Source organism: Caretta caretta, chromosome 3 (genome assembly GCF_965140235.1).
Source record: "Caretta caretta isolate rCarCar2 chromosome 3, rCarCar1.hap1, whole genome shotgun sequence".
Classification (NCBI taxonomy): Eukaryota; Metazoa; Chordata; order Testudines; family Cheloniidae; genus Caretta; species Caretta caretta.
This window is the reverse complement of record NC_134208.1, coordinates 48,192,015-48,219,211: the sequence shown is the minus strand read 5'-3', so window position 1 is coordinate 48,219,211 and position 27,197 is coordinate 48,192,015. Positions and strand designations below refer to the sequence as shown.

The window sequence follows — 27,197 nt, the reverse complement described above, 5'->3', positions numbered from 1 at the left end:
TTTTGAGCTCTATAGTTCACATATAAGTGAAATTATATATAGGTATGGACTGTTATCTTTTTAACAATTCAGCATTTGCATTTTTTAAAAATGTGGCTTAACTACCTAAAACAGTCAATTCAAGCTTCATAATATAAAACTGCTGAACTAATTCTTGTCTCCTTTATTTAGTTTGATCAAGCAGCTGATGCAGAATTAGCCTGGATTGCAGAAACAGAAAAAAAATTGATGTCTCTGGGTGATATTAGACTTGAGCAAGACCAGACTGCTGCTCAGCTACAAGTTCAAAAGGTAAAGAAATACATTTCCAACTGTCATGTTAATTATTGGCCAGTGCTTTCTTGGTCTAGAAAATGTACTAGCGTGATTTAATTTTCAGTCCATCATAATGCACTTCGAAAATAGTTTTCGCTTCATGTACTCAACCTTTATTGCTGACCAGTATTTATTGTGTCACAAGGCATTTACCATGGAGATTTTGAGGCACAAGGATGCTATAGATGAACTTGTTGAAACTGGGGATGCGATTATGAACACATGCGCTGAAGAGGAGAAACAGTCCATGAAGGTAAGGTACCATAACTTACAACTGGCATGATGGCTTTGAATCTCTGCATTTACAGAGCCACTCCCACAGGATCACCTTTCTTTTTCCACTATTATTGATCGGGCAAGTTAATCAGTTGTGAATAGGAAATCATTTGATCTGAGCAAACAATGATACATGAAGGGATACTCTTGAGACACAAATTCCCTTGAGACTTCTTTCCTTCGAAATGTTCGGCAAGTAAGCACTGAGTATTTACTTCATTGTCTTCCATTGATTTTTAGGCCTGATTTTGCCACCTTTACCCACCTTTGAGTATTATGTAAGACAATGTGACTATCTGCGTGACTAAGTAGCGGTCAACATGAGTAAGTGCGGCAGAATTGGGCCCTTTATAATCCACAGCAATGTGGTAAAAGCCTGTTAGGAATCCTTTAACGGTGTTACTATTTATTAACGGCAGTCTGCATTACAGCTAAAATCCAGATCCCAGGGTTTGGCTTGTGTTGCTGGATTAGACAATCAGGAGATGCGCCAAGGACAAGTAAAGAGGAATCTTCCCTCAAAGGCTGTGGAGCCCTTCAGCCCACTGATTCAAAGCCCACTGAATGAGAATCTTTCCATTGATTTAGTGGGCTTTGGGTCAGGCCTCAAACAAAGGGTAGGAATAAATGGTCAGTTTTCACAATGGAGAGAGGTGAACAGCAAGGTCCCCAAAAGATGTATGCTGGGACTCGTGCTTTTCAACATGTTCATTAATGATCTGGAAAAGGGAGTGGACAGTGAAGTAGTGAAGTTTGCAGAGGAAATAAAAGTATTCACAATAGTTAAGACCAAAGCTAACTGCAAAGTGTTGCAAAGTGTCACAAAACTGTGTGACTGAGTGACAAAATGGCAGGTAAAATTCAACATTGATAAGTGCAAACTAATGCACATTGCAAAGAATAATTCCAACTATACATATATATGTGTAAGCTGTTATCACTCAATAAAGAGATCTTGGAGTCACCATGGATAATTATCTGAAAATTTCAACTCATTATGCAGCTGCAGTCAAAAGCCTAACAGAATGGTAGGAACTATTAGGAAAGTGACAGAAAATAAGACAGAAAATATAATGCCACTGTACACATCCATGGTGTGCCAACATCTTGAATTCTGTGTCCAGTTCTGTTCACCCCATCTCAAAAAGTATATAATAGAACTGGAAAAGGTTCAGAGAAGGGCAACAAAGATGATCAAAGGTATAGAGCAGCAGAGAGACTAAAAAGATTAGGGTTGTTCAGTTTAGAAAAGAGATGAATAAGAAAGGTATATGGTACAGATATATAAAATCATAAAAAGTGAACAGGGAAGTGTTATTTATCCTTTCCCACAATATAAAAACCAGGGGTCACCTGATGAAATTAATAGGCAGCAGATTTAATACCAGTAAGAGGAAGTACTTTTTCAAACAACACACAACCAATGGAACTCATTGCCATGGGAAGTTGTGATAGCCAAAAGTATAACTGGGTTCAGAAAAAGAACTAGATAAGTTCATGGAGGATAGGTCCATCAATGGCCATTAGTCAAGATGGTCAAGAATGCAACCACATGTTCTGGGCAACCCTAAACCTCTGATTACCAGAAGCTGTGAGGGGAATACATGAGTGGATCACTCCAACTGCCCTGTTCTGTACACTCCCCTGAAGCTCTGGTACTGGCCACTGTTGGAGACAGGATACTGGCCTACATGAACCATTGAACCTAGTACGTAAGTTCTTATGTTCTTATCTGTGGGGGCTACTTCAGCCAAGTGGCTAAAAGAGCCTGATAGGGATTTTTCCGCCTTCTCTTCTACAGTTCTGGGGATGGGAGGATCTGCATAAGGTAGATTCTCCAAGCCTAAAGATACTCAGCTCCTTTTTTGCTGGACAGTGGTGAGCAAGGGGGAGCATGAGTGCTCACACCTTGCATGGTCCCCCCCACTTCCAATGTATCTCATCCTTCTGCAGCAGGAAACCACCAGTTCAGTTGCACGAGGGATCTCTGCAGCTGGGAAAAAGAAGGCTGATTTGCCCCTAAAATAAATAAGGAATTCAGTTTGCTTAAGTAAATGGCTGTAGAAGTAAAAGAAGATGATTTCATAAGAGGTTTTGTTAAATATTTGTAATATACTTAGTGAAAATTACCATTTATCTGTGCATTAGACTGTGCATTGTCCTCTGGATAGCCTCTTTGTAACTTAATTTACACACATGACATAATAAACTTAGGATAGCTTGTTTGTCCAAAAAAAGACACACTATTTCACAATCAACAGTTTATTTATATATTTATTTATTTTCCGGGCTAGCTCTTGTGTTCACTGTCTCTTATAATCTTTCACAAGAATGATAACGTGGACAGGTTTCCATAGGAGAAATGGATAGCTACTTGGTATCTTAATTTTTTTATTACCACTTACTTAAATGTGAGAGATTTATACTTTAAACTGTATATGTTTAACTGTCACATTATGAATGTGATAACATCACCATTAGTTAATATAAGCTAAAATATAAAAGAAGAATGTCACACATTCTGCTGACTGTGTATAAGACCAGCCGTGCCAGCTGAGCCTGTTGCCTCATCAAGTCTTGTAAACAAAGGAGTTTTGTGCCTAATCAGTAACACTTTGATTTGAGAGGTCCAAGGAAAACTCAGGCTCTGCCAAGAGTCTTGGTGTTGATTCTGTAGATGACAATCTTCTCCCAGACTGAGCTGTACTTGTGCTGCAGTACTGTACTAGTAGCCAGTGTGCTGCTATATCTTTCAGATAAAACTTAAAACCAAGGTCCTGACTACCTATAGTCACTTAAAGGTCATATGGCACTCTTCACCAGAGCAGGGGTTTAACCCAGGTTTTCTAGCCAAATTTAAACTTCAAATTACAATCCACATATCTAAAATTCCACTTGTAGTTTCAGTTGCACAAGCTATACTTCATATTGCCTTCTAAAGCTGCTGTGCAGTGTTGCTGGTTCAGAACAACTGCCATGTTTTATGCTAGAGGTGGCTGAATTTCAATGGAGAGTGAAAGATAACTATTTATTCAGGGCCTTTAGGAGCCTATGTAGAGGGAGGGAATAAGGAACCTCCTTCCTCTTTGCATTGCCTGCATAAGGGCTGGCTAGAATAACAGTCACAGCTATGACTCTAACCCCATTCCTCCCACGTGCCAGCCAGTGGGCTGGGTGGACATTCAAAGGAGAGTATGCTACACTCCTGACAGGATGACATGGATTGCTTACCCCAATGCTCCCCAGTGTTCCCTTCCCGTCGGGGTGGTTTGGTGCCAATGCAGGGCTGTGCCTAAGAGTCACGATCAAGCCCACAGTTTGTAAGTTGTTCTGGAGCCATCCGAATGAAGCCTAGAAAAATACAAGACATCACTAAAAATGTGTTTGTCTTGAAAACAGTGTTGTCAAAATCTGTGTAAATTGGATTAACTCTATTAACTTCAAGTACCATTGATTTACATTAGCATTACTAAGAGCAGAATTTGGGCTAGCTTTACTTAATGGTGGTATAATAAATATAATAAGATGCTTAGATACCTGGGTAACAGACATTCTGTAAATACCTAAGATTGAAAGAGAGATAAGTGCTGCTATTTCTTGCTAATGTTGTTTTAGAGAAAACTGGAAAGCCTCTTACAGAAATATGATATGGTCTGTCAAATGAACGCTGAGAGGAACCTCCAACTGGAACGGGCTCAATCCCTGGTTAACCAGTTCTGGGAGACTTATGAAGAGCTTTGGCCGTGGTTAACCGAAATAGAAATGGTCATCTCGCAGCTTCCTGCTCCAGCTCTTGAATATGAAACTTTAAAGCAACAGCAAGAAGAGCATCGGGTAAGCACACTGCTATTTTATAAAACAAAGCTTACACAAAGATCCAATACATTGCAGCCTGCCTCCTTAGTACTGTCGGATTCTCAGATTCAAATGCATTTGATGCAGTTGTACACTATTAAAAAAAAGTTATGTAAAATGATAATCCAAAATAAGTACTCTTTATTTAAATCCTGTTACTGTTTGCCAAACTGCTTATATAAACAAGGTTTTCTAGTAGAGGAAGTGAACACTAGAAACACGAAAGAGACTTGTAATTATAGCAGCAGATTTGGAATGTACAAGAGTTAAAGAGCTAAGAAGTAAGTTTAAAAAGTTCACACAGATGTTGGTGTTAGAACAAAGTGAAAACATAAACAGATAAGAAACAGAATTGGGAAAGAATAGGCAAGAAACAAGAGAAGAGACGTCTTGACTATCATAAGAACTAGAGTACCTGCTCTGAACCAAACTACCAGACTGATCCAATACAAGTAGAATCTCTCAGATGTTTTCTGAACTATGAGAATACTGTGGTCTAAAAAGGTTTAGTAAGCCTGTTCAGGGGGCTCACTTTGAAGATGTCTACTCAAAATGAGTAGATTTCTCATAAAATCGCAGGATACTGGGAAGTCATTTTTATTTCACAGTAGCAGCAGTGTTAGTCTGTATCCGTAAAAAGAAAAGGAGTACTTGTGGCACCTTAGAGACTAACAAATTAATTAGAGCATAAGCTTTTGTGAGCTACAGCTCACTTCATCGGATGCATACAGTGGAAAATATAGTGGGGAGATTTTATATACACAGAGAACATGAAACAATGGGTGTTACCATACACACTGTAACAAGAGTGACCAGGAAAGGTGAGCTTTTATCAGCAGGAGAGCACCCCGGGGCGGGGACCTTTGGAGTGATAATCAAGGTGGGCCATTTCCAGCACTTTACAAGAACAGTAGGAGGAGAAATAAACAAGGGGAAATAGTTCTACTTTGTATAATGACACATCCACTCCCAGTCTTTATTCAAGCCTAAGTTAATTGTATCTGTTAGGGGCTTATTCCTTCACCCGCTTATTTCCCTGGTCCTTCTCGCATGAACAGAGAGCAACAATACCCGAAGTCCAAAGGTGCAAACAATTTGATGTTTATTGGGGTGAACTTCCAGCAAGCATGATTCCACTTTCCTTCCTTAGTGTCCCCCTTTCCAACTCTGACACCACAGAGCCTTACCTGTGTCCTTGTTCCCATTCCTCCCTTAGCAAAGCATGATTCCAATTCCCTACCCCCATTCTCTGTTCCCATTTCCCCCACTTACTTCCTGATTGACTGCAGACTATATAGTAAAACTTGAGTTCTGTTTAGCTATACCTTAACCAATCATTTTACTGAAATTTAACTAACCAATCCTAACATATTGTAACATGATTATTTAACCAATTATATCCCACCACCTTAATTAGTTTACACCCAGCAAAATTAATTATGCAGCAGATCAAAACAATCACAGAACCAGACAGAGATTGTACAGACAAACAATGGTGAAATGGGGACTACAATGATAGAACAACACAGAAATGAGGATTTCACAACTACGTCTATAAAGACATAAGGGTTTCCCAGCTGTGTCTATTGATAAGTGAGTTCTTGCCAGACAGGATGCTATCAAACTAAGTTTCCTTTTACATTTTCTAGGCACTTCCCTTTCTCTAGAGGTGATAGGCATGATCAGGACAGGAATGTATTCCTAACAGCCCAATAGCACCTTATTTCAATGAGACTGGTTTGGAATGTAAAGATGAGACCATTCGCTTCCCAGCTTATGGCTGCCTCTGCTGTTAGCCAAAGGCCTTAGCCTAAGAACAGGGCCTCAGACTGTCACAGTAAGAGAAGGCCCTTACACCGGCAGACAGTGGTTTTGATTCTTTCTTTTATACATCTATAACTAGCTAAGTGATAAGAATTACACCTAAATTCTTAGAGTATAGGCCTTTACAGACAGGCCTCAATATCTATATCCGAACAGTATCCAGTTTGCAAATTAATTCCAATTCAGCAGTCTCTCGTCGGAGTCTGTTTTTGAAGTTTTTTTGTTGAAGGATTGCCACTTTTAGGTCTGTAATCAAGTGACCAAAGAGACTGAAGTGTTCTCCAACTGGTTTTTGAATGTTACAATTCTTGACATCTGATTTGTGTCCATTTATTCTTTTACGTAGAGACTGTCCAGTTTGGCCAATGTACATGGCAGAGGGGCATTGCTGGCACATGATGGCATATATCACATTGGTAGATGTGCAGGTGAACGAGCATCTGATAGTGTGGCTGATGTGATTAGGCCCTATGATGGTGTCCCCTGAATAGATATGTGGTCCGTACTACTGTTCTTGTAAACTGTTCTTGTAAAGTGCTGGAAATGGCCCACCTTGATTATCACTCCAAAGGTCCCCGCCCTGAGGTGCTCTCCTGCTGGTAATAGCTCACCTTTCCTGATCACTCTTGTTACAGTGTGTATGGTAACACCCATTGTTTCATGTTCTCTGTGTATATAAAATCTCCCCACTATATTTTCCACTGTATGCATCCGATGAAGTGAGCTGTAGCTCACGAAAGCTTATGCTCAAATAAATTTGTTAGTCTCTGAGGTGCCACAAGTACTCCTTTTCATTTTTATTTGTTCCTTAATTTCAGATTAATAATGCCTATCAGTAGTTTAGGTGCTATGTATATATAAAATATTATGTAGATATGCAACATTTCTCTCTTTTTTTTGTTAATTCCTTTGGAGAGCTAATCTTATTTTTTTAAGGAGCCAAGAAGATAATGAGACAACTAGATTTTCCAGTGTTACAGACAGAGAGGGCCAAGCATACAGCACTTTGGTTCTCGTTGATAATTTACGTGATTTCTAATACATAAAATATTTTTAGACATTTGCTATGACACTGAATGCAGGACTCAAGTGTGGATAATAAAGTCACAAAATAAATGCTACGTATTAGTTTAGTGAGCTGAATATGATCTTGCCTACAGACAAGATTGTTTGCATTTGGTATAGAATATATCATGTTTTGTACATTAACTATTCAATGTTCATATTATATTCCTCAGTGCACTGATTTTACAGTGGATAAATGTACTTAGTTCCATAGATTTACCATTTTAGCGACTCACTGTTTTGTTTTCTCTGAGACTTTAATGCAAATGCACAGCTCAAATATATTGGTTGATATACAGTGGCTTCACCTAATTGCCTTCAAACTATGTGTATTGTCCACCAGAGACAAACATTTTCCATTAAGAGATTAAGACTGGGTATATTACATCATCTTTGCAAAACATGTTCCTTCGTTACAAGCCTAATCTTGCTCACTTTTCTCTCGCAATTAGGCTCATTGACTTCAATCATTCTGCTTGCATGAGGCCCGTCATTTGTATTTTTACTAGATCATTTGAAGATTTGTTTGTTTAGCAGAAGACTAATGTTATACAAGTTTTTAATGAATAATGGATCTAAACTGAAATACTGATTTTCTGGAATTGTTTCCAAAATAGTTTGCCATGAGAAAGACCTTCTAAATCATATCTTGCCCTATTTTATTTTTATTTTAAAGTTTTAAATGTTACTACAGTGAACTGTGCTCCATTTTATTTTTTATGTTATAGTTAAATAGCATTTGTTTTATTACATCTAGAGTCATTTACTGCATTTAGTTAATCCTATTTTAATAACACAGTAAATCAATCTGGGTGAAATTTACTCCTGAACAAAGAGCTGCCTCAGCACCTGTGCACCATTTAAAGAGAACTTAAGTGGATGCATGGATCTTGTGGTATTCTGATGCATAGGGGTAAACTTCCCCTATGAGTATGCAAAACCCAGATATCTGAAATTTTGTAAAACCCTTTTCTCATTACTATAGCATACCCACTTATTCACTGCTTTATATCTTTTCTCTACCACTGCAGCTTGTTGCAAAGGATAGGAGTGCAACATACAGTCACTACTGATCTGGAGAGACAAGGTGGGTGAGGTAATAAAGATTTGCCTCACCCACCTTGTCTCTTTAATATCTTGGGACCAACGCAGCTACAGTACTGATATGGAGTCAGTTTTATGGAATGATTAGGATTGAGACAATTGGTCTCTTTGCTGGTCAGTTACATAGAATCCAGTGATAGGCAAAACCAAAAGTGTTCCCTGTGGATAGTCATCCAGAAGTTCAGACTTTACTGAACTATCTGAACTTTTGAGGACCTCAATCATGCCGAGCAATCCTCCTTCCCCAGATCCCACATTACTTGCCTCTCCTACATAAGCTTTGGCTTTCATTGAGACATCATTATTTTGGGGAAGAGACCTGGTTGTCTCCTACCCCACCCTAGGTCTCATTCTTTTTCTAGGGAGAGCAGATGAGGTACAATTCAGGATTAAGATCTCCTCTGCTGAAAGGGAAGAGATTTATTTGCAGTCTGACCTAGCTACCCCTCTGTTGGGTCCTCACAATGCATTTTAAAATGTAAAAGAAAGCTGGGAATAGGAGCAGTGTTTTTGCTTGTTCCTGGCTTTCTGTCAGGGGACAGCCTGCAGCTGAGCCAGTCTCCTGGCAACCCAGTGAGTGAAGCTGGCCCTGATGGAAGCTGTCTGTTTGACCGCACTACCTGGTGGATGCAGGAATCTGCAGGCTGATACTTACGCTCAGGAGCAGTCTAGTGGCTGCTTGCATTCCTAGCCCACAGCTGCACATGGTCCTGTACCTGCCTATACTGTCTCTAGTCTTGCTCCTGCCTCTGCCCCAGCCTGTACATGCTCTAGCTCCAGCCACCAGCTCCTTCCTAATCTCTGACTGCTGGCTCAGACTCTCTGCTTCAGACTGTGACTCTGGCTAGCCATTCAGCTTAGGCTTTGGTTTCTGACTTCTGGTTCTGACCCTCTCCTCCACCTTCTGACTGTGACTCTGGTTAACCCTTCGGCTTGGCCTTTGGTCTCTGATGCCCAGCTATAACCCTGGACCTCCCCCATCTGGATTCAGCTCTGTCTGATAGGCCAGACCCTTGCTTCAACCACTTGGCTAGATCGCCCACGACTCAGTCGCTGACACTTTGAGTAGCCCAAAAGATTGAACAAGGGTGGATAAGCAGCAGTACTGCCTTCAGATGGATTCCACAGAGGCAACCATGCTCCTGCTGGACACGGTGGGATTCCTGCAGACCCTACAGGCCCAGGTTATGGTTTTGTAGGTACACACTTGAGACCTACAGGCTCAAATCGTCCCACCCATAGCTGTTGCCCCAGCTTCTAGAAACTGGAGATTCCAATGCTGGATAAAATTGATGGGGACTGTAACAAGTTCTGTAGTTTCATGAACCAGTGCCGGCTCCTGTTCATGCTACAGCCCCAGTCATTCTCCACTGACCAGACCTGAATAGGACTTATTATTAGTCTGCTAACTAAGGAGGTCCAGTGTCTTCCATCCTGGAGACTTCTAGCCCCATGCTGGGGTAGTTTGGGGTAGTTTGTTCGAGCTGTGACATTTGTGGTTGATGATCTGGATTGCATGGAGTCCACCAAGAATGCACTTAGAGGGCTGCATCAGGGACACAGGTCAGTTGCCAAGTTTTCCAGAGAGTTCCATTGCCTGGCAGTAGACACTTAATGGGATGAGGTGATGCAGCACTACTGTTTCTGATATTCCATAAGCAAGGAAATCAAGGATAAGCTGGCACTGGTGGAGCAGCCACCTGTCTTGGATGTCTTGGTCAAGTTGTGTACCAGTATTGATGATTGCCTGACTGAACACCTCTTGGAGAGAGAGTCGAGTTCCTGATCCCCTTCCATGTGCTCATCACAGGGGCCCAGGAAGATCAGCTGGGTTCAGACTTGCCTATCTGATGCAGAGAAGGGCTGGTGGTGTGTTTCAGATCTACACCTGTATTGTGGAGAATTTGGACACTAAGCCATGGGATGCCCTGCTAAGAACTGAGCTGACCACAAGAATTTTGAATATCTTTGAACTGCTTGTAACCTTAACCAGCGACAAGTGGCAGATCACTTTTCTTTGCCAGATTTGATTTTGTCATCATGTACCACCCTGGATCACGGAATGGGAAGTCAGATACCCAGTCCCACAAGCACATATTTGCCAGGTCAGGCACTGCTCCCTTGGCTACCATTGTACAGCTGTCAAATTTTATTCATGGGACAGCAAACAGGATTGGATGTTCCTCATCCCATCCGTGTTTCCCCCTGACCCAAGCTACTAAGGTCTGTCAGATCCCCTAGATGCTTCTAACATTCTGCCCAGCTCATGGTTTCATTTGAAGGATGGTCTGCTTTATCACGGAAAGTGACGTTATATCCCAGAGGTCCAGCCCAGACTTGAGGTGTTAATGATGTGTCACAATATGCCAATTGCCTGCCATTTTGTCTGCTTCAAAACCCAAGACCTAAGTGTTATGGAATTTCTGGTGGCCAACATTGACTGCTGGTGTTAAGAGGTACGTTAATTCATGTGATCTGTGCTGTCGAAGCAAGTGCCTATGTACGGAACCACTCGTCCTCCTTCATGCTTTGCCCATCTCAATCCTTGTCCTCGGTATCCCTGGACTTTATCATAGGCTTGCACCATCATCCTTGTCACCATTGATGTCCTCACTAAGATCGTGCACTTTATTTCCATTCACACTCTCTCAACCACCCAGGAAAGGGCCCACCTTTTTCTTTTTCTAGCTCATGTTGTTCTGCCTCCATGAGCTGCCAACGATAGTCTGAGATCAGTGTTTGCAATTCACTTCCCATTTTTTGGTTCAAACTCTTGAGAATGGAATTGCTTACCTCCTCACCTTATCTCCCATAGACCAACGGGCAGACAGAATAAGTGAACCAGGTCCTCAAACAATACCTCCATTGCTTTCTGAATTATCGTCAAGATGACTGGGTCATCCTTCTGCCATATGCAGAGTTTGCATACAACAATTCCACTCATGCATCCACCCGAGATAGCCCATTCTACACAAACTACGGTTTCCATGCTTGACTTCATTCAGCTGCACCTCCAGACTCCCAGGTCCCTACCACAGCAGATCTAGTTGACCACCTTCACTGGGAGCACCAAGAGCTTATTGAATCCTTGAAGGTTCAAAGGAGGCATACAAATATCATACTAACCAAAAATGCCAAGTCACACTGACCCTAGCAGTAGGAGATACAGTCTGGTTGTCCTCCAAACATCTAAAATCCACCCGTTCCCAAGCAAATAGGACCTTCTGTACCTAGGCCCATTTAAGGTCATGGAACAAATTAACCCTATAGTGTTTTGGGAATGCTGGAACATTTGAAGGTCCACCCAGTTTTCCGTATGTTTCTTCTGACACCGTACATGGAGAATCTCTTTCATGGCCACTCTACTCCACCACCACCTCCCATCAGTATCCAGGGACAAGAGGAATATGAGGTCCGGAAAATTCTAGTCTCCAAATGAGTTTGAGGCAAACTCTATTATCTGGTGGACTGGGAGGGCTATGGACTGGAAGAGCAATTGTGGGAGCTGGCAGAAAATGTCCATGATCTAGAACTCTTATATGTCTTCCATCGGAAGTACACCCTGAAACTAGGTCCTACGGTCCCTAGGAGGCACACTTGAAGTGGGGGGACTGTCAGGAACTGCAGCAGAGCCAATCTCCTGGCAACCCAGTGAGTGCAGCTGGCCATTTTACAATCTGTCTGATTGACTGTGCCACCTGATTAGCTGCAGGAATCTGCAGGCTGAGACTTAAACTCAGTAGCAACTGCGGTCCAGTGGCTGCTCAACGCATTCCTAGCCTGCAGCTGTGCTTGGTCCCATCTCCGGTTCCACTGTCTCTAATCTTGCTCCTGCTCCAGCCTGTGCCTGCTCCAGACCCCAGCTCCTTCCTCACCTTATATGCCTGGCTCAGACCATCAGATCACCCTTCTGACTGCAACTCTGGCTAACCTTCGACTAAGGCTTTTGTTTCTGATTCCTGGTTCTGACCCGCCGCTACTCCTTCTGACCCTGACTCCAATTAACCCTTCAGTTTAGGCTTTGGTCTCTGACTCCAGTTATGATCCTTGGGTTCACTCCTGGATCTGCCCCATATGGATTCAGTTCTAACTGGTAGGCCAGACTCTTGCTCCAGCTACTAGGCAAGACTGCCCATGACTCAGTCGCCTACACTTTCACAGCTCTGCACAGTGTACTCTGGAATGTAACTCCAAGGATCTTTTCAGTTTCAAAGTAGCTGATCAGTGGGACCTTATCAGGAATTACTAGGGTTCACTGCAACAGGAAGGAGTGAGTCTTCCCTGCCAGAGGATGGGACCTGATTGGACAGGGAGAGAGTGAGCCTTCAGGCAGGATAAGAAGTCATATAGGTGGGGAGAGTGGGATACTCACACAAACCCTTTCACCCACTATCCAGAAGATCTGTTGTAAAAAGTAGTAGAGAGAGTGGGAAGGCATAGGGGCTAGGTTGGGACTTAGTCCCAAAGAGTTTAACTGATTTTTCCTAAACGACTGGATTTTATTTTCAGGGATAGGTCAGTTGGGGCCAAACTGATGTGCTTGTCTCTGTCAAAAACCTAGCATGTATTTATAAATCCTGGGGTTGGGCAGACTGTGGTCTTGTGACTGAAACAGAGAACTGGGAAACAGGATATGTAGGTTTTATTCCCAGCTCTACCAGTCACTCATTTTACCCTCTCTGTTCTTCAGTTTTTCCCTCTGTAAATCCAGGATGATAACACTTTCCATATCTACATCACAGAGTGCTTTGATGCTAATATAATGTTAGTGCGGTACTCTGAGGTTGTTCGATGGAAGGCACTATGTAAGTGATAAGGATTAGTACTAACCTCAAGGTGCATTATGTCAAGAACAGATATCCAGTGTTTTTATGCACATATCTGTAATATTACTGCCATTGCAAGAATTACAGACTTTAACATGAAATGGAGTGTCCATGGCCAGTATCATATGCACAGTTAGCATCTTGGATATAATAATATGTTCTACATTATTTACTTCATCAAGCTTCCTAGTATATCTTTAAATGTAACATTTTGTGCCTGGATAGCTATTCAGTGTTGGAAAGAGAGCCATTACAGACAGGCCAATGACTGACTATATTCAATGTGATTTGTGCTGTACTTTAGGATGAAAAGTATTTGTTTAGAATTCTTTGCCAGCTGGATGTGTTAGAAGTGCAGACAGCTGTAATGTGGAGGTGTAAGCGTAAGAAACTGATAAGTTATTTGGTTTGTTATAGCAACTGCGTGAGCTGATTGCTGAACACAAGCCTCATATAGATAAGATGAACAAAACTGGCCCTCAGTTGTTGGAGTTGAGCCCAGGAGAAGGTTTTTGTATCCAAGAGAAATACGTGGCGGCTGACACCCTTTACAGTCAAATTAAAGAAGATGTCAAAAAGCGAGCACTGGCACTGGATGAAGCCATTTCTCAGTCTACTCAGGTATCAATTTAAACTCAAAGTAACTGGGTTCATTCAAATATATATATATTGTTATTAGGCTATCGATTAACCATAAATGGCAGGTTTATCTGCAGTACCCACCCACATGGCCTGTGAATGCTCAGATCACTGCTCGTGGCATTGCTTTTCTGTTAGTCAGGGGATTATAACTTTTTATATTGATCAATGTACTTATGCTGTCCTTGCAGCATTTTATTGCCACATGGCAAATCATTTAGTCATTATTTAAGGAACATCTGAATGCTAAATATGGGATGTTACCTTCACCTTTGTTCTGGGCAAACATTTTCTCTTCCATGCATATTAGTAATCCATGCTGCCCCCAATATAGGGACACCAGAGTCAATCAGCTAAGTCACACATACACAGTTGGAACTCACAACATTCAGCTACCAATGCAGACCTCTGCCACTGAAGGTGAAGGAGAATCTCCATTCAATGTTAGTAGTAGAAGGGTTTACATCTTCTTTGTAGACCAGCCATTAGAGAATGAGATAATCACAAGCACTTGAACATATGTACAAACTGCTACCCAGTGTTTTATAATTGGAGTTTTTGTGCAGTCATAGAATCATAGAATATCAGGGTTGGAAGGGACCCCTGAAGGTCATCTAGTCCAACCCCCTGCTCGAAGCAGGACCAATTCCCAGTTAAATCATCCCAGCCAGCGCTTTGTCAAGCCTGACCTTAAAAACCTCTAAGGAAGGAGATTCTACCACCTCCCTAGGTAACGCATTCCAGTGTTTCACCACCCTCTTAGTGAAAAAGTTTTTCCTAATATCCAATCTAAACCTCCCCCACTGCAACTTGAACCTCCCCCACAGTCATCACAATGGAACCCCCAGATTTCACATGCCATTACAAACTTAAAAAACTCTGATTGGGTTCCTAGGAAAATGAACTAAGGTTCAGTGAACCTGAGTTGGTGTATTATTATGCATCAAATCCTTGAGACATTTGAGATTTTGCATGGTTTCACTTTTGAACTCGCTGAAATTCTGTGTTTTTTAGTTTCACTTTGACATTTTTTTTTAGTTCACTCAAATTCAAAACAAAACTCGCTGTGTGTGTGTGTGAGAGAGAGAGACAGACAGACAGACAGAAAACATACAGCCCAAAGCCAGAATAAAACCACTACATTTTATACAGCTGTACTGACCGACCCTACAGCTTCTCCCTCCTTCCCATGCACTGGGGAACAAATAATAGTACTGATAGTCTCTCCAGATCTAGAATACTTTCCCAAATGCTTCTCTAAGTAACAAACTTTAAAATGCTCCTCAGGATATGTCTTTATATACTTTTTTTCCCTTGGGTCGTCTCACTATGTTCCCAGACTGCTGACGGTGTGTGTAAAAGCCTATGAGCAGCCCATATCACCAGGTGATATCTTGATGTACTCTTTCCAGTTATTATGTTGGCCTGTCATACTTTTAAGCATTCTAAAGCAATCAAATTACACATGCTGCTGAAATACAACCAATTATTTTAGATGGAAACATTGTTCTGTACTTTAAGGGTTCAGTCCTGCTGCCATTACAGTCCATTGGAGCTTACCTCTATACCTTTAAAAATCAGGCTACTCACTTTCTATTCCAGCCCCAATGTTGAGTGCCAAATATATAAACACAAAAGAAGACCATCATAGATGCATGCTCCTTTGTAACATCCAGACTATCAGTATGTTGAAAAGCTGCTTACATATTTTAAAAATGTGTTGAGATTAAACTTATATATGTTTATAAAAATGTATGTACACATGAGAAAAAGAAGACAATAGAATTTGTTTTGATATAATCCCTTTTTATTAAGATATACCAGAGGCTATTGTCATAAATATATAATATGGTGGAGTTGTAAGCATTTGCTTATACAGTCTTGGAAGTATCAGTATCTAACTCATCAATGTGTAAAGTGCATTAGGCTATCTTATGCATGAAAGGCACTGTGTAAGCCCAGAAGATGTATTGTTTTATAGACATACTGTATTCCCTATAAAAGTTAAGGGCAAATGTCTCATTCACTTCAGTAGGAGCAAAATGAGGCCTAATGAGTTCATCGGAATTTTAATTTTTTTGTATAATTAGAGCAGAGTAGAGCAAATTAGAGAAGAGTTAAACTAATTTAACTTCAGTTTTTATCACTTATATGGGATTTGGTTTCCTAGTGTCACAATAAATGTAATAGACATCTGAATATAGTAACAGCTGCATCTCACCCTTAATATATACTTCACAAGCATGTAGGATATTCACACACATTCTAACAAATACACCACAGTTTATTAACATCATTCACACATTCTGTTGAGAAGTCAGATGTACAGTGAATCTGCCACAAGAAAGGGGAAATTGTACTTTCATTGGATCCATGTTCTTTTCAGTGTAAAGGAATTGCTCTTTGTTGCACTTCAGATGACCCTGCTCTCTCAGGTTCTTCCACAGTTCTTTCAGGTGTGTTAGATGCTGCTTATAAGAGAGATCTGGACTTACTACCACCACTCAGTTAGTTCATAGCAATTACCTGACACATCAAACCCTTGTCAGTGTTTCCATGCACAACATTGTTCCCAATGTGAAGCATTATAATAATACATATCCTTAAAATAACACAAAGCTTTGTATTGAATACAATCACTTCATATACATGTTAAAAGATGGAAGTGGAAAACCCATGGTTCTCTAAAATTTGGAACAAAGTAATCTATTAATTAAACAGGACTATAGTCAGGTAAATGTTGTTGGCAGGTGTAACAATGCCTCTCTATGGGTGAGCTGCAGGGACTGTACCCAGGACCTGTGGATCCAAAAGGACCTGGTCCTAAGGACCTGACCTAAGGACCTGGTCCATTTGCTTAGAGGCAGTAAGCTCTCTCTTACAGAGCTCTCTGTGTAGTGTAGTCATTAGAAAGGGACAAAGAGCTGCATGGTATTAGAGCACACCATGCAACTAGGGGTGTTTAATATGTTAGTTTATCAGTTCCTTTCTTTTCCAGGAAATGATCAGATGTAGATCTTTTGATTGTTTTGTCTTTCCTCCAATTTCCTTTCCTCCTCACCCGTCCCTCTTTTATTCCCCCAGTTTCATGACAAGATAGATCCAACCCTTGAGAGTCTGGAACGCATAGTTGAACGTCTGAGGCAGCCACCTTCAATCTCAGCTGAGGTTGAGAAGATTAAAGAGCAGATCAGCGAAAATAAGAATGTGTCAGTAGATCTGGAAAAACTTCAGCCCGTGTATGAGACACTCAAACAGCGTGGGGAGGAAATGATAGCTCGCTCAGAGGGAGCTGATAAGGATATATCTGCTAAAGGTAATAATTTATCTGAGAGAGAAAATTTCTTTCTAGTTGAAATAAACAAAGATGTGGTAAATAAAATCTTCATTTTTTTGGTTATCAGCTAGCTTATTTTTGAATGTTCTCCTGTAGTAGGGCCTTAAGATTTAAAAAAGCAATCTACCTGCTTTATGAATGGATGTCATAAATCAGACCTGTGTTTGTTTGTTTTTTTGAAGTGCTATGTTAAATTATTCTGTTTATCATTGTTGTGAGTATTTTACAATCTGAATTAAAAAGCTAGTTGGTTTCCTCCATAAGGAGTATACATTTGAAATATGTATGCATGATGTATCACTATAAAAGTAAACATAAATGTTGGTTGCCCATGTAACAGAGTCCATTTGCCTTATTTAGCTGTTCAGGATAAAATTAAACAAATGGTCTTCATCTGGGAAGACATCCAGGCCTTGACTGAGGAAAGGGAGGCCAAATTGCTGGATGTGATGGAGCTAGCTGAAAAGTTCTGGTGTGATCACATGGCTCTTGTAGTCACTATTAAAGATACTCAGGATTTCATCCGAGAACTGGAGGGACCCGGAGTTGACCCCTCTGTAGTCAAACAACAGCAAGAGGCTGCAGAGGTCAGTAGAAAGTTGGTTTTTTTTAACGTTTAAAGGATTTTTTTTCCAATACAGAGAGGAAATGTGATATTTTTACAAAATTACCATGAAATACAACAAGAGAATTCCTTCAGAAACCAACAGGGATAATTACATAGAAATGAACTATAACAGTATTTCAAGACTGCATGGCAAACAATTAGTATATCAGCACTTTTGCTTTTTGTGCATAGATGTTTCAACATGTGAGTGCCTATAGACTTATCTGTGTCTCTCTGTATGTATGTTAAATATATAATACATATTTTAGATTCTCTGAATATTATGTAGCATTTAAAAGAAATGAAATTAATATGCTTTCTTCCAAGCCCGCAATCAGTTATACTGATTATATAACAACTTAGCAGCAGGAATGGTGACCACTGAAAAACAAAAACAGCAGGTTGAAGAACTCTAAAGCTGTAGCTCATGAAAGCTCATGCTCAAATAAATTGGTTAGTCTCTAAGGTGCCACGAGTACTCCTTTTCTTTTTGCGAATACAGACTAACACGGCTGTTACTCTGAAACCTATCTAAATTATTAAAGCTTTCTAGGCTGTACTTTTTACTTTTGTACAAAATCACTTATTCTTATAAGCCCTGGTTTTCATTTAAATGAAGGCCACTTTACACCACTCTGTCAGTGTAAAGGGGCATTATAAGTGCGCATGCATTTATGCTTACTTCAAGGTCCTTTCACATTGCCGGAGAGATGTTACACTTGTGATCTTAGTATAAATAAGAATCAAGGTCGATAATGTTGTGCCTTAAAAGCAACTGTGTCTACGTTCTTGAGTTTTAAAATATAGCAACATTGAAAATTTAATTTTTTCTCCTTTTAGGCTATCAGAGAAGAAGTTGATGGACTGCAGGAAGAACTCGATATGGTGGTAAACTTAGGTTCTGAACTTATAGCTGCTTGTGGAGAACCTGACAAGCCTATTGTCAATAAAAGCATAGATGAGGTACAAGTAACATAAATGCATAATACTAATATGTTATAGTGTTTGTGTACTGTAGAATGGATAGTCCATCAGAAAGTACTTAGAAGTAGTGTAATATTAAAGTTTTGGAGCCAGCTGAACTCAGTGACAAAATCCATTGGCTTTAATTAGAACAAGGTTTGGCCCTGAAGTATCCAAAATCTGACTGAAATATTTAACTATTTAATTGCAGCTGAATTCAGCTTGGGACACTCTAAACAAAGCATGGAAAGAGCGGATAGACAAACTTGATGAAGCCATGCAGGCTGCTGTTCAGTACCAAGATGGATTGCAGGTAAGATGGTTATGATGTATCTAACAAAGTCTTGAGTAAGAAAGGTTATCATGTTTTATGTCTTAGAAAAAACACCATATTACTGGGTAGCTGCCAATTGCTGTCATCTGTAGAATTATGGTTAACATTTTCTTCAATAAACTGAAGGATTTTCACAGATTTGTTGCATAATATCATAAATATGCTGGTTTACATTCTTTGTGTAATTATTTACTTTTCATATTGTGTTTAGCTTTTGAGTTAAAGTTTCATTGTTTATTACTAGAGTGAGAGCAGATTTTATTTGTTACCACACATTTTGCATGGTAACTCTGCTGATAGGCAACATTCCATTGTGATACATTCAGTGCTTCAGTTAATATGTAAGTTGATGCTGTGTCACAATGTTTACATGAGCTAAAAGGGAAGAAAAAAAACAAATTAAATAGTTCAAGTCCTAAGTGCTGCAATTTTCCTGGGAGAGAAGACAAATTCAAGGAACTCCATTTTACTGCAGATCTTTCATTTATACAATAAGTACAAGATTTTGCATTTTCTGAATTAAATATGTTATTCATTTCTGTCGTGCTGTGTTTATATAGTTTTTTTAGTATATCATTTTATCCAATCAGAACACCTCATGCATGTAGCTGATTTACTTTAAAAAGTCTACAGATAAATTGCCCATCTACATACAAAGTCTGTCTGGATTTTTGTCTGCCACGAGTGCAGGATTGCCCATTCTTGGGAAACTGTCCTATGGTGGAGAGCCATCCTCCTTCTTGGCCAATGGCATGGGGGCCATAATACCAGTTCACAGCTGAGGCATTCTTTTCCCACTGCAGGCCCTGGCTGCTATTACAGCCCTCCAGGGCTGTTGGCATAAAGCAGAGCACCCTTCAGGCTTTTCTACATTATGTCAGGAACGGACAAATTGGCTGGAAAGCCTCAATATTCGGAGGAGACATAAATGTAACTTGAAGTTACTTTTGCACTTCACTACTGAGTTTGATCAGTTGCAGCTCAGACACAGCCCAGCACGGAGCCTTAGATGTACCAAATGGGTCTAATTCCACACTCTGTATACAATTAAAATTCTCATTGACTTCAGCGGGATTTGTGCCTAATTAGTCATTAATAAAAGCCAAATTTCATTCAGTGACATCAACTATAAAAATCAATCTCAATAAAGGATGAGAACACTACAGAAATAGCAATTCTGTGCTGTGCATTTGCTGTAATAGAGGTCTCATTGAAATCAGCGCAATTACTCAAAGTAAAGTACTATGTAATATAAGTAACTATGAGAGAATCTTGCTGTTAATAAAAGTTCAATCCTGTATCTCTTACATGCATATTCCTGGCACTGAAATCAGTGGATTTTTTGTATATTTAGGTGTTGCAGGATGTCAGTGTAATCAATATTCGCTGCCTTGGATTGTCAACACACTTTTTAATAACTTGATTTTTTTCCAGATTATTTTCTTATGAAGAGAGTAATGGAGTTATTTCCTGCAGTAGCAGATAAACTCATCAATATGCACATGAGAATTATACTTGTATTGTACATAGCTTTCAAACTGTAGCTCATGACAAGATTTATCATACTGTTTCACTTATATTATCTTATACTGCAATTTAATGTTGTGATTTTCAGGCAATATTTGACTGGGTAGATATTGCTGGCAGTAAATTAGCTTCAATGTCACCAGTTGGAACAGATCTAGAAACAGTGAAGCAGCAAACTGCAGAACTGAAGGTATGAACTAGCTGTTTATTTTTCTTATTTCATCATTCTACGTATTTCAGCAGCCAAGTGTAGTTCTATAAAAACTTCCAAATATTATAATGCTTTTATAGTAAGTAGCTTATTGTGTCTGAGTGAAAACCTTTCCCACTGAATTCAGCAGGGCCAGATTTTACTCTATGTAAATATGATTTGAGAACTCTGAAAAAACATGTGTTATAACATTGATTTCTGTTAAAAGGTTATTTGACGATATTTTTCCCTTCACCTTTTATTTTTCTCCCCCACCCCCCCCCACCCCCGTGTCAGCCACCTTTGGGGCACTTAACCTCCATCTGGTATGTGGGTGGCAACTTCCTCCAAAGCCTCTGACTCCTGATGTCATGGACCATGCCTAAATACACAAACTGAGATCACATCGTTTCCACTAGACCCCACTGGGCTATGAAATAAGGTTCTAAGCCAACTCTGAATCCCACTGTAGGGAAATATGACTCATTATGGTCATGACACCAGCATGTTGTTCTGCATGTTTTAAATAGGAAGCAGGGATGTGCAGTGGCTAGTGTGGGAGTTGGGAGTCAAGAGTCCTTGGTTTAGCTCCTGATTGTTACTGACTCAAGGGATGGCCTTAGCCAAGAGGATTAATATCTTTCTTTCGTTCTTCTTTTTTCCAATATCTTTTCACTTTTTGTATGAATCATAACCACGTACCTTGCACAAATCTGAGTGAAAAAAGAATCAGCTTGTTGTCTCAGTTTGCCTTTCTGTAAAACAGGATAACTGACTACTGAAATTGCTTTCAGATTTTTCAGTGAAAGGTTCTATGTTAAGTTCAGAGTAGTATATTATCTCAGCCCCAGTAGCCAGAAGTTAGTTGCCTTTGCCGCAAACCAGAATGCATGATAATAAACAGTCTTACATTCTGTATCTTCTTATGCACATGATTACTAAAGGGAAGGAGAGTATTTTGGGGAACTTTAACACTTATCTTTGTCTTTTCAGTTAGCTAGGATCTTCTTGATTAAAAGCATACTGTATATAAATATTGAATCAGGAAATACATTACCATGGTTTGACAATTATTACAACACATGGAACAGGAAAAAGAAAATTTTAACATCATGGCAGCTGACAGTGCTGCATGTAAATATTTCAAGCACTAGTATTTCTACTGTATACAAATGTTTTTCTGTATGTTTGTATTTACATCAGCAATTTAAGACGGAGGCTTATCAACAGCAGATAGAAATGGAAAGGCTAAATCATCAAGCAGAACTGTTGTTGAAGAAGGTTACTGAAGAAAGTGACAAGCACACAGTTCAAGAACCCCTCTCAGAGCTCAGACTGATGTGGGTCAATCTAGAGGAGAAAATTATTAACAGACAGGTGAATGAAGTTGGGATGGGTGTTTGTCAATGTGATGCAGAGATGCCAGCATAGCTTTTTGTTATGCACTGTGTTTGTACCAGCCCATGTAACATATTCTTTCTTTTAGGGATTACAAAATTACAGAAAGAGTGTTTCACATTTTACTGAGTTTTACTTTACGATTTTCAAACACTTGGCAGCATATCACTTCCTGTGTCGAGTATCAAATCAAATCCTATTTGTTTTTTCATTTTGTTTTTTGATGGCATTTTATTGGCAGTTGAAAACTTGTAAATACTCACAGGAGACCAAATACAAAAATAATGTGTTGAACACCTCTTTTTCAAACTTACAAATAAGTCACTTCAGCGTTCTTTCCAAAACACTAAATTATCAAAGTGACACAGGCAAATTGAAAAATGCAGTGCTTAGAAAAGTGTATTCATTTCTAAATTGAACCATTTCATTTAAAAACTAAAGCTCATTAAAAAGACCTCGGACCAAGTAGCATTTAAGTTCAAATCAAAATCTAAATAATGAAAAATAAAATTATTTCTGTGCTGAGATAGCCTACATTCTGTACCTTGTTTTATAATAGGATCTGGAATGGCCAAGAGTTTAGAGCTAGAATTTAAGACTGTATAATGGAACTGCCAACTCAGCTTTAGCTATAGAGCAGTTGCTTGAGCTAGGATAATGTTGCTGCTCTCTGATTAGTGCTCTGACTATTGGACTTAGGCTCCCCATTCGATGAAAATGGAGTCTAGTGGCATTCTATGCAGTTTAAGCCAATTGGATCATTAGCTTCATAAAACAATATCATTGTTATTTTTATTTTATTTTCACTATAGCACAAGCTGGAGGGTGCCTTGTTAGCTTTGGGGCAGTTCCAACATGCCCTGGATGAATTACTGACATGGCTGACGCACACAGAAGACCTGCTGAATGAACAGAAACCTGTGGGTGGGGACCCCAAGGCTATTGAAATTGAACTTGCCAAACATCATGTATGTAATTATACTGTGTTCACTGAGATATTATTTTGATGTTTATCTTAAGCTATGTTTCTTATTGTAAAGCTTTGTACTTGTTAAATAATTGTCTTAGAGGTTTTTCAAGAGACAGATTAAGACTGAAAGTGCCCATCTAGAAGCTATAATGACTGCTGCATGAATAATGTTACTGTCTCTCCTCTGGTCTCTGTTCTTCCTTAATATAGGTGGCATGTGTTCGAGCACTGAGCCTGGCACTCCCTCCAGCTCCCCCTTCACTTACGCCAGGCAACTCAGGAAGGGATTGTACCTGGCACTTCCCCTGGGGCTGAATGATTCCACATTGACCCTTATTCAGGCCAGGGCCCATGAAGTATACTTCAACCCACACACAGCTATGCCCCAGCCTCAGAAGAGAACAAAGAATCAATATTTTTGGAACCTACAAAATTGCACCTCCTTTGGCTCAGACTATCAGATGCTCTGCTGCTCCCATACACCCACCGGCTATAGGGGAACCTATACCTTTGCCACTGTCTCTGCAAAACATTATTGATTGTTAATTATTGTTATAGCACCTTTGGACCCCCATCAGGAGTCCATTGCACTCGGTAAATGTGAAAGATCCTTCACTTTCAAGAGTATCTTCTTGGCGGAAGAATTCTCAGCTCTTTTGTGTGGCAAAATACTGTTTCTGAAGGCATGCTTTCATAGGTCATGCAGATTTCATATCAGGTTCCAATCCTTAAGTGTCACCTCTCCTTCCTTCAGAATAGCAAAAACATGCATCTTAAATTATGTTTTGCAAATAACTTCAAAAACTACTCAATATTTTAGTTCAAAGTCCTCTCAAGACCAGACACAATGCACTAAAACTGAATGCATCCCATGAAGTGAGTTGTAGCTCACGAAAGCTTATGCTCAAATAAATTGGTTAATCTCTAAGGTGCCACAAGTCCTTCTTTTCTTTTTGCGAATACAGACTAACACGGCTGCTACTCTGAAACGGAACTAAGACATTTTTCTCATATACATGACCAGTTTCAGAATGGGGCCCTCTTACCATTACAGAAATCAGAGTCTGCTCCATATGTCTCTCGCCTTCTCAGTGGAAGTGTTTTACTACCTTAATAGCACAGTGACATCACTGATTACTCAATCTACCTTGAAGGAGTTCAGCAAACACATTACACAGTATTCTTCTTGTTCTTAAACTGGAGTTTATAGGCTAGGGAGTTCACAGAGCGCTGCTTCCTGTTTTAGCATGCAAAAACATCCATCTCTTGGAGAACTTGGGAGAGAATAACCTTTGTCCTGAGTGAACTTCATCAGGAAGGAAGGGATAAGAGGCATCTGCTTCTGGGAATAACCCTTTATTTTTCCTGTTGGGGGACTTATTTAAAATAACTGTGGTTTCCCCCGTGCTTAAACAGAAATAAGAGTGATAATATGAGACCCTTCCTATACACATGGACCACCATTGGCTTAACGATTCTTCCTTCCACTGAGTTTGTGCGATTGACCTCTCCAAGTATTTTGTTTAAAGATTTTTTCAACTTTTTATCTTATCTCCATATTCTAACACTTTTGGAGGTGGCTGGACACCTGGATCTGAGAAAACTCAAACTTGCATTTTGCAGTTTGGGCCCATTGTTTACTTTTTTACCCCTTCTCCCCACCCCCACTTTCTAATTTTCCTTATTTCATGTTTTAAAACAATTTCCCTCAATTTTAAAAACAAGTTTTTTCACCATCTGAAAATAACATGCCTTCCCAGAATGCATTGCCAGTGCCATACATGATTTCAGAAGGGAGGATGTTCTGTGTTCTATTTACCAGCCTGGAGTAGTTGATAGGAAGTTATATTACCATTCCCCAGCTCTCAGGGAAGTTTTAACTGCCATGCTAGTTTGGTATAACATGAAAGATGACACTGAGATATGGAAAAAAGGCAGCCTCGCAACCTCGGCACTACAGCTAGTGCTGCTATGGGAGCCATCAAAGGACCTACCTCTTTTTGTTCCTCTTCCCCTTGTCCTTTCTGGCAGCCATCAGCAGTGCCCACCTCACCCAGGTCCTCATTAGTCCCAGGTCTTGTCCTCCAAAACCACAGGCACCACAGAAAAGTGCCATTAGAGGCAGGGTCGAGGGAGGGAAAGAGGCATGAAGTGACACAGCAATCTGAGTACTGGGTATCAGCAGTACAAAAAACATGTCCTAACTTTGCATTGTTATTCAGAAGGAAAGGGTTATTTTATTTGAGTATAAAACTGAAATGTGTTGCTTGGCTCAATGGCTTAATATTGCTTTCAGTCAAAGTGAGATTCATTTATACTGCCTTAATTAGGTGCTAAAACCTGCGTTGATTGTGAATACTATCTCTAAATCATAGCTGAAAGACTTCAGTGACTATGGGCACCTTAATTCAATTAATTATAAAAATGAACAGGCCTATGTGTTGTTTTTTTCCTCTAGGTGCTACAAAATGATGTGTTAGCTCATCAGTCCACTGTGGAAACAGTTAAGAAAGCAGGAAATGACCTGATTGAATCAAGTGCTGTTGAAGAAGCAAGCAATCTACAGAGCAAGTTGGAACTTTTGAATCAGCGCTGGCAAAATGTGTTGAAAAAAACAGAACAAAGGAAACAGCAGCTGGACAGTGCCTTGATCCAGGTGAGCAGGAAATGAAAACTTAAAGGGATAACTAGGAAAAAGAACTACTTGCATTAAATATATAGATCTGTGTATTACGTGTGGGTCTAAATCAAAACCATGGATGCAAAAATACCTGTTTGGGGGAAAGTTTGGATCCAGATGTGTATGTCACAGGTGGCCACTATCCTTTTACAATGCTGACCCAAAATTCTGAATTTTGGCCTGCACTTTTGAGAATTGTGCACACTATCTGCACAGAAGTGGATTTCACTCTGTGTATGTGAATTGGATGTTAGGCTTGGTCTCAGAATTATTTATGTAGTCTTTATTTATGTAGTCTTCTCTTATATAATAGTTTTATATGTTTGGGGTTTTCAGGGATATGTTCAATGATACACCATCTTTTGAATTTTATGTTGCAACTTTAAGTGCAACTTAAAGATCTTTGTTTAGGAATTTTCTTTACTTATTGTAAACCTGTGATTTAGTCTGTTGCCAAGCTTCTGTGTCTGAGCTGCTATCACAATTAAAAACATTTAAGTATGTTCTAAAGTGACATGGTGTAATTTAGGCCCAAGGTTTCCATGGTGAAGTTGAAGATATGCAGCAATGGCTGACAGACACCGAACGTCAGCTGTTGGCATCAAAACCTGTTGGAGGTTTACCAGAAACTGCAAGAGAACAGCTTAATACCCACATAGTAAGTATCTTAATATTAGAAAGTTTTGCAAATGGTCTGTGTTTCAGAGACTAACAAAACTTCATGGGCATTTATAGACAATAGAAGGCATGTTTTCTATATCAGAATGTCTGTATGGAATATTAAGAACTTCTACTAGCAAAAACTAAATTGTAATTTGCAGGGTTGCAAAAGAAATCATTTAGCAGATGCTCAAAGTTAATTAGTTTTCACTGTTCATTAACGTTGTGACAGTAGTGAAAAGGGTTTTGGGGGCTCTGGTTCTCAGCAATAAATGTAGAAATGTTTACTGTTTTTGCAGTAAAATTTACATTTCTTCTTTCCTCCCTTATCCTCAAAATTGTATCTTTAATTTCCAAAATAAATATTCTTAAACAGAGATATAAAGGATGAATATGAGAATCATCTACATTTTCTATACACAGCCTTGAAATAGCTGGCTCAGTCTTGCATTCTTTACCCATCCAAAACTCTCACTGAACTCAACAGCAGTTGGGATTGACTAAGGACTTCGGGATCACACACAGAGCCTATTTTATTTAGAAAGGGAAAGTTAGCCATGATGCCTGAATTCTTCCCTTCCTCCCTTCGTTAGAGAAATCCTATGAAAAGATTTTTCCCCACATAGA

The 27,197-nt window shown here is 39.8% G+C and overlaps 1 protein-coding gene across 17 annotated transcripts in view; it reads left to right on the top strand.

The window, feature by feature from the left end:
• The window catches only part of DST (dystonin), a 485,843-nt gene that overhangs the window by 416,567 nt on the left and 42,079 nt on the right, over positions 1–27,197 (top strand). For all 17 annotated transcript variants that reach the window (XM_048845229.2, XM_075126480.1, XM_048845239.2 and 14 more), the window contains 13 exons: positions 172–291; positions 461–568; positions 4,207–4,425; positions 13,683–13,886; positions 16,989–17,220; positions 17,602–17,828; positions 18,689–18,811; positions 19,023–19,124; positions 20,761–20,862; positions 22,066–22,239; positions 23,073–23,228; positions 25,689–25,886; positions 26,440–26,568. In XM_048845229.2, the coding sequence (XP_048701186.2) occupies positions 172–291; positions 461–568; positions 4,207–4,425; positions 13,683–13,886; positions 16,989–17,220; positions 17,602–17,828; positions 18,689–18,811; positions 19,023–19,124; positions 20,761–20,862; positions 22,066–22,239; positions 23,073–23,228; positions 25,689–25,886; positions 26,440–26,568 (2,094 nt within the window). The remainder of the gene's footprint in view (positions 1–171; positions 292–460; positions 569–4,206; positions 4,426–13,682; positions 13,887–16,988; positions 17,221–17,601; positions 17,829–18,688; positions 18,812–19,022; positions 19,125–20,760; positions 20,863–22,065; positions 22,240–23,072; positions 23,229–25,688; positions 25,887–26,439; positions 26,569–27,197) is intronic.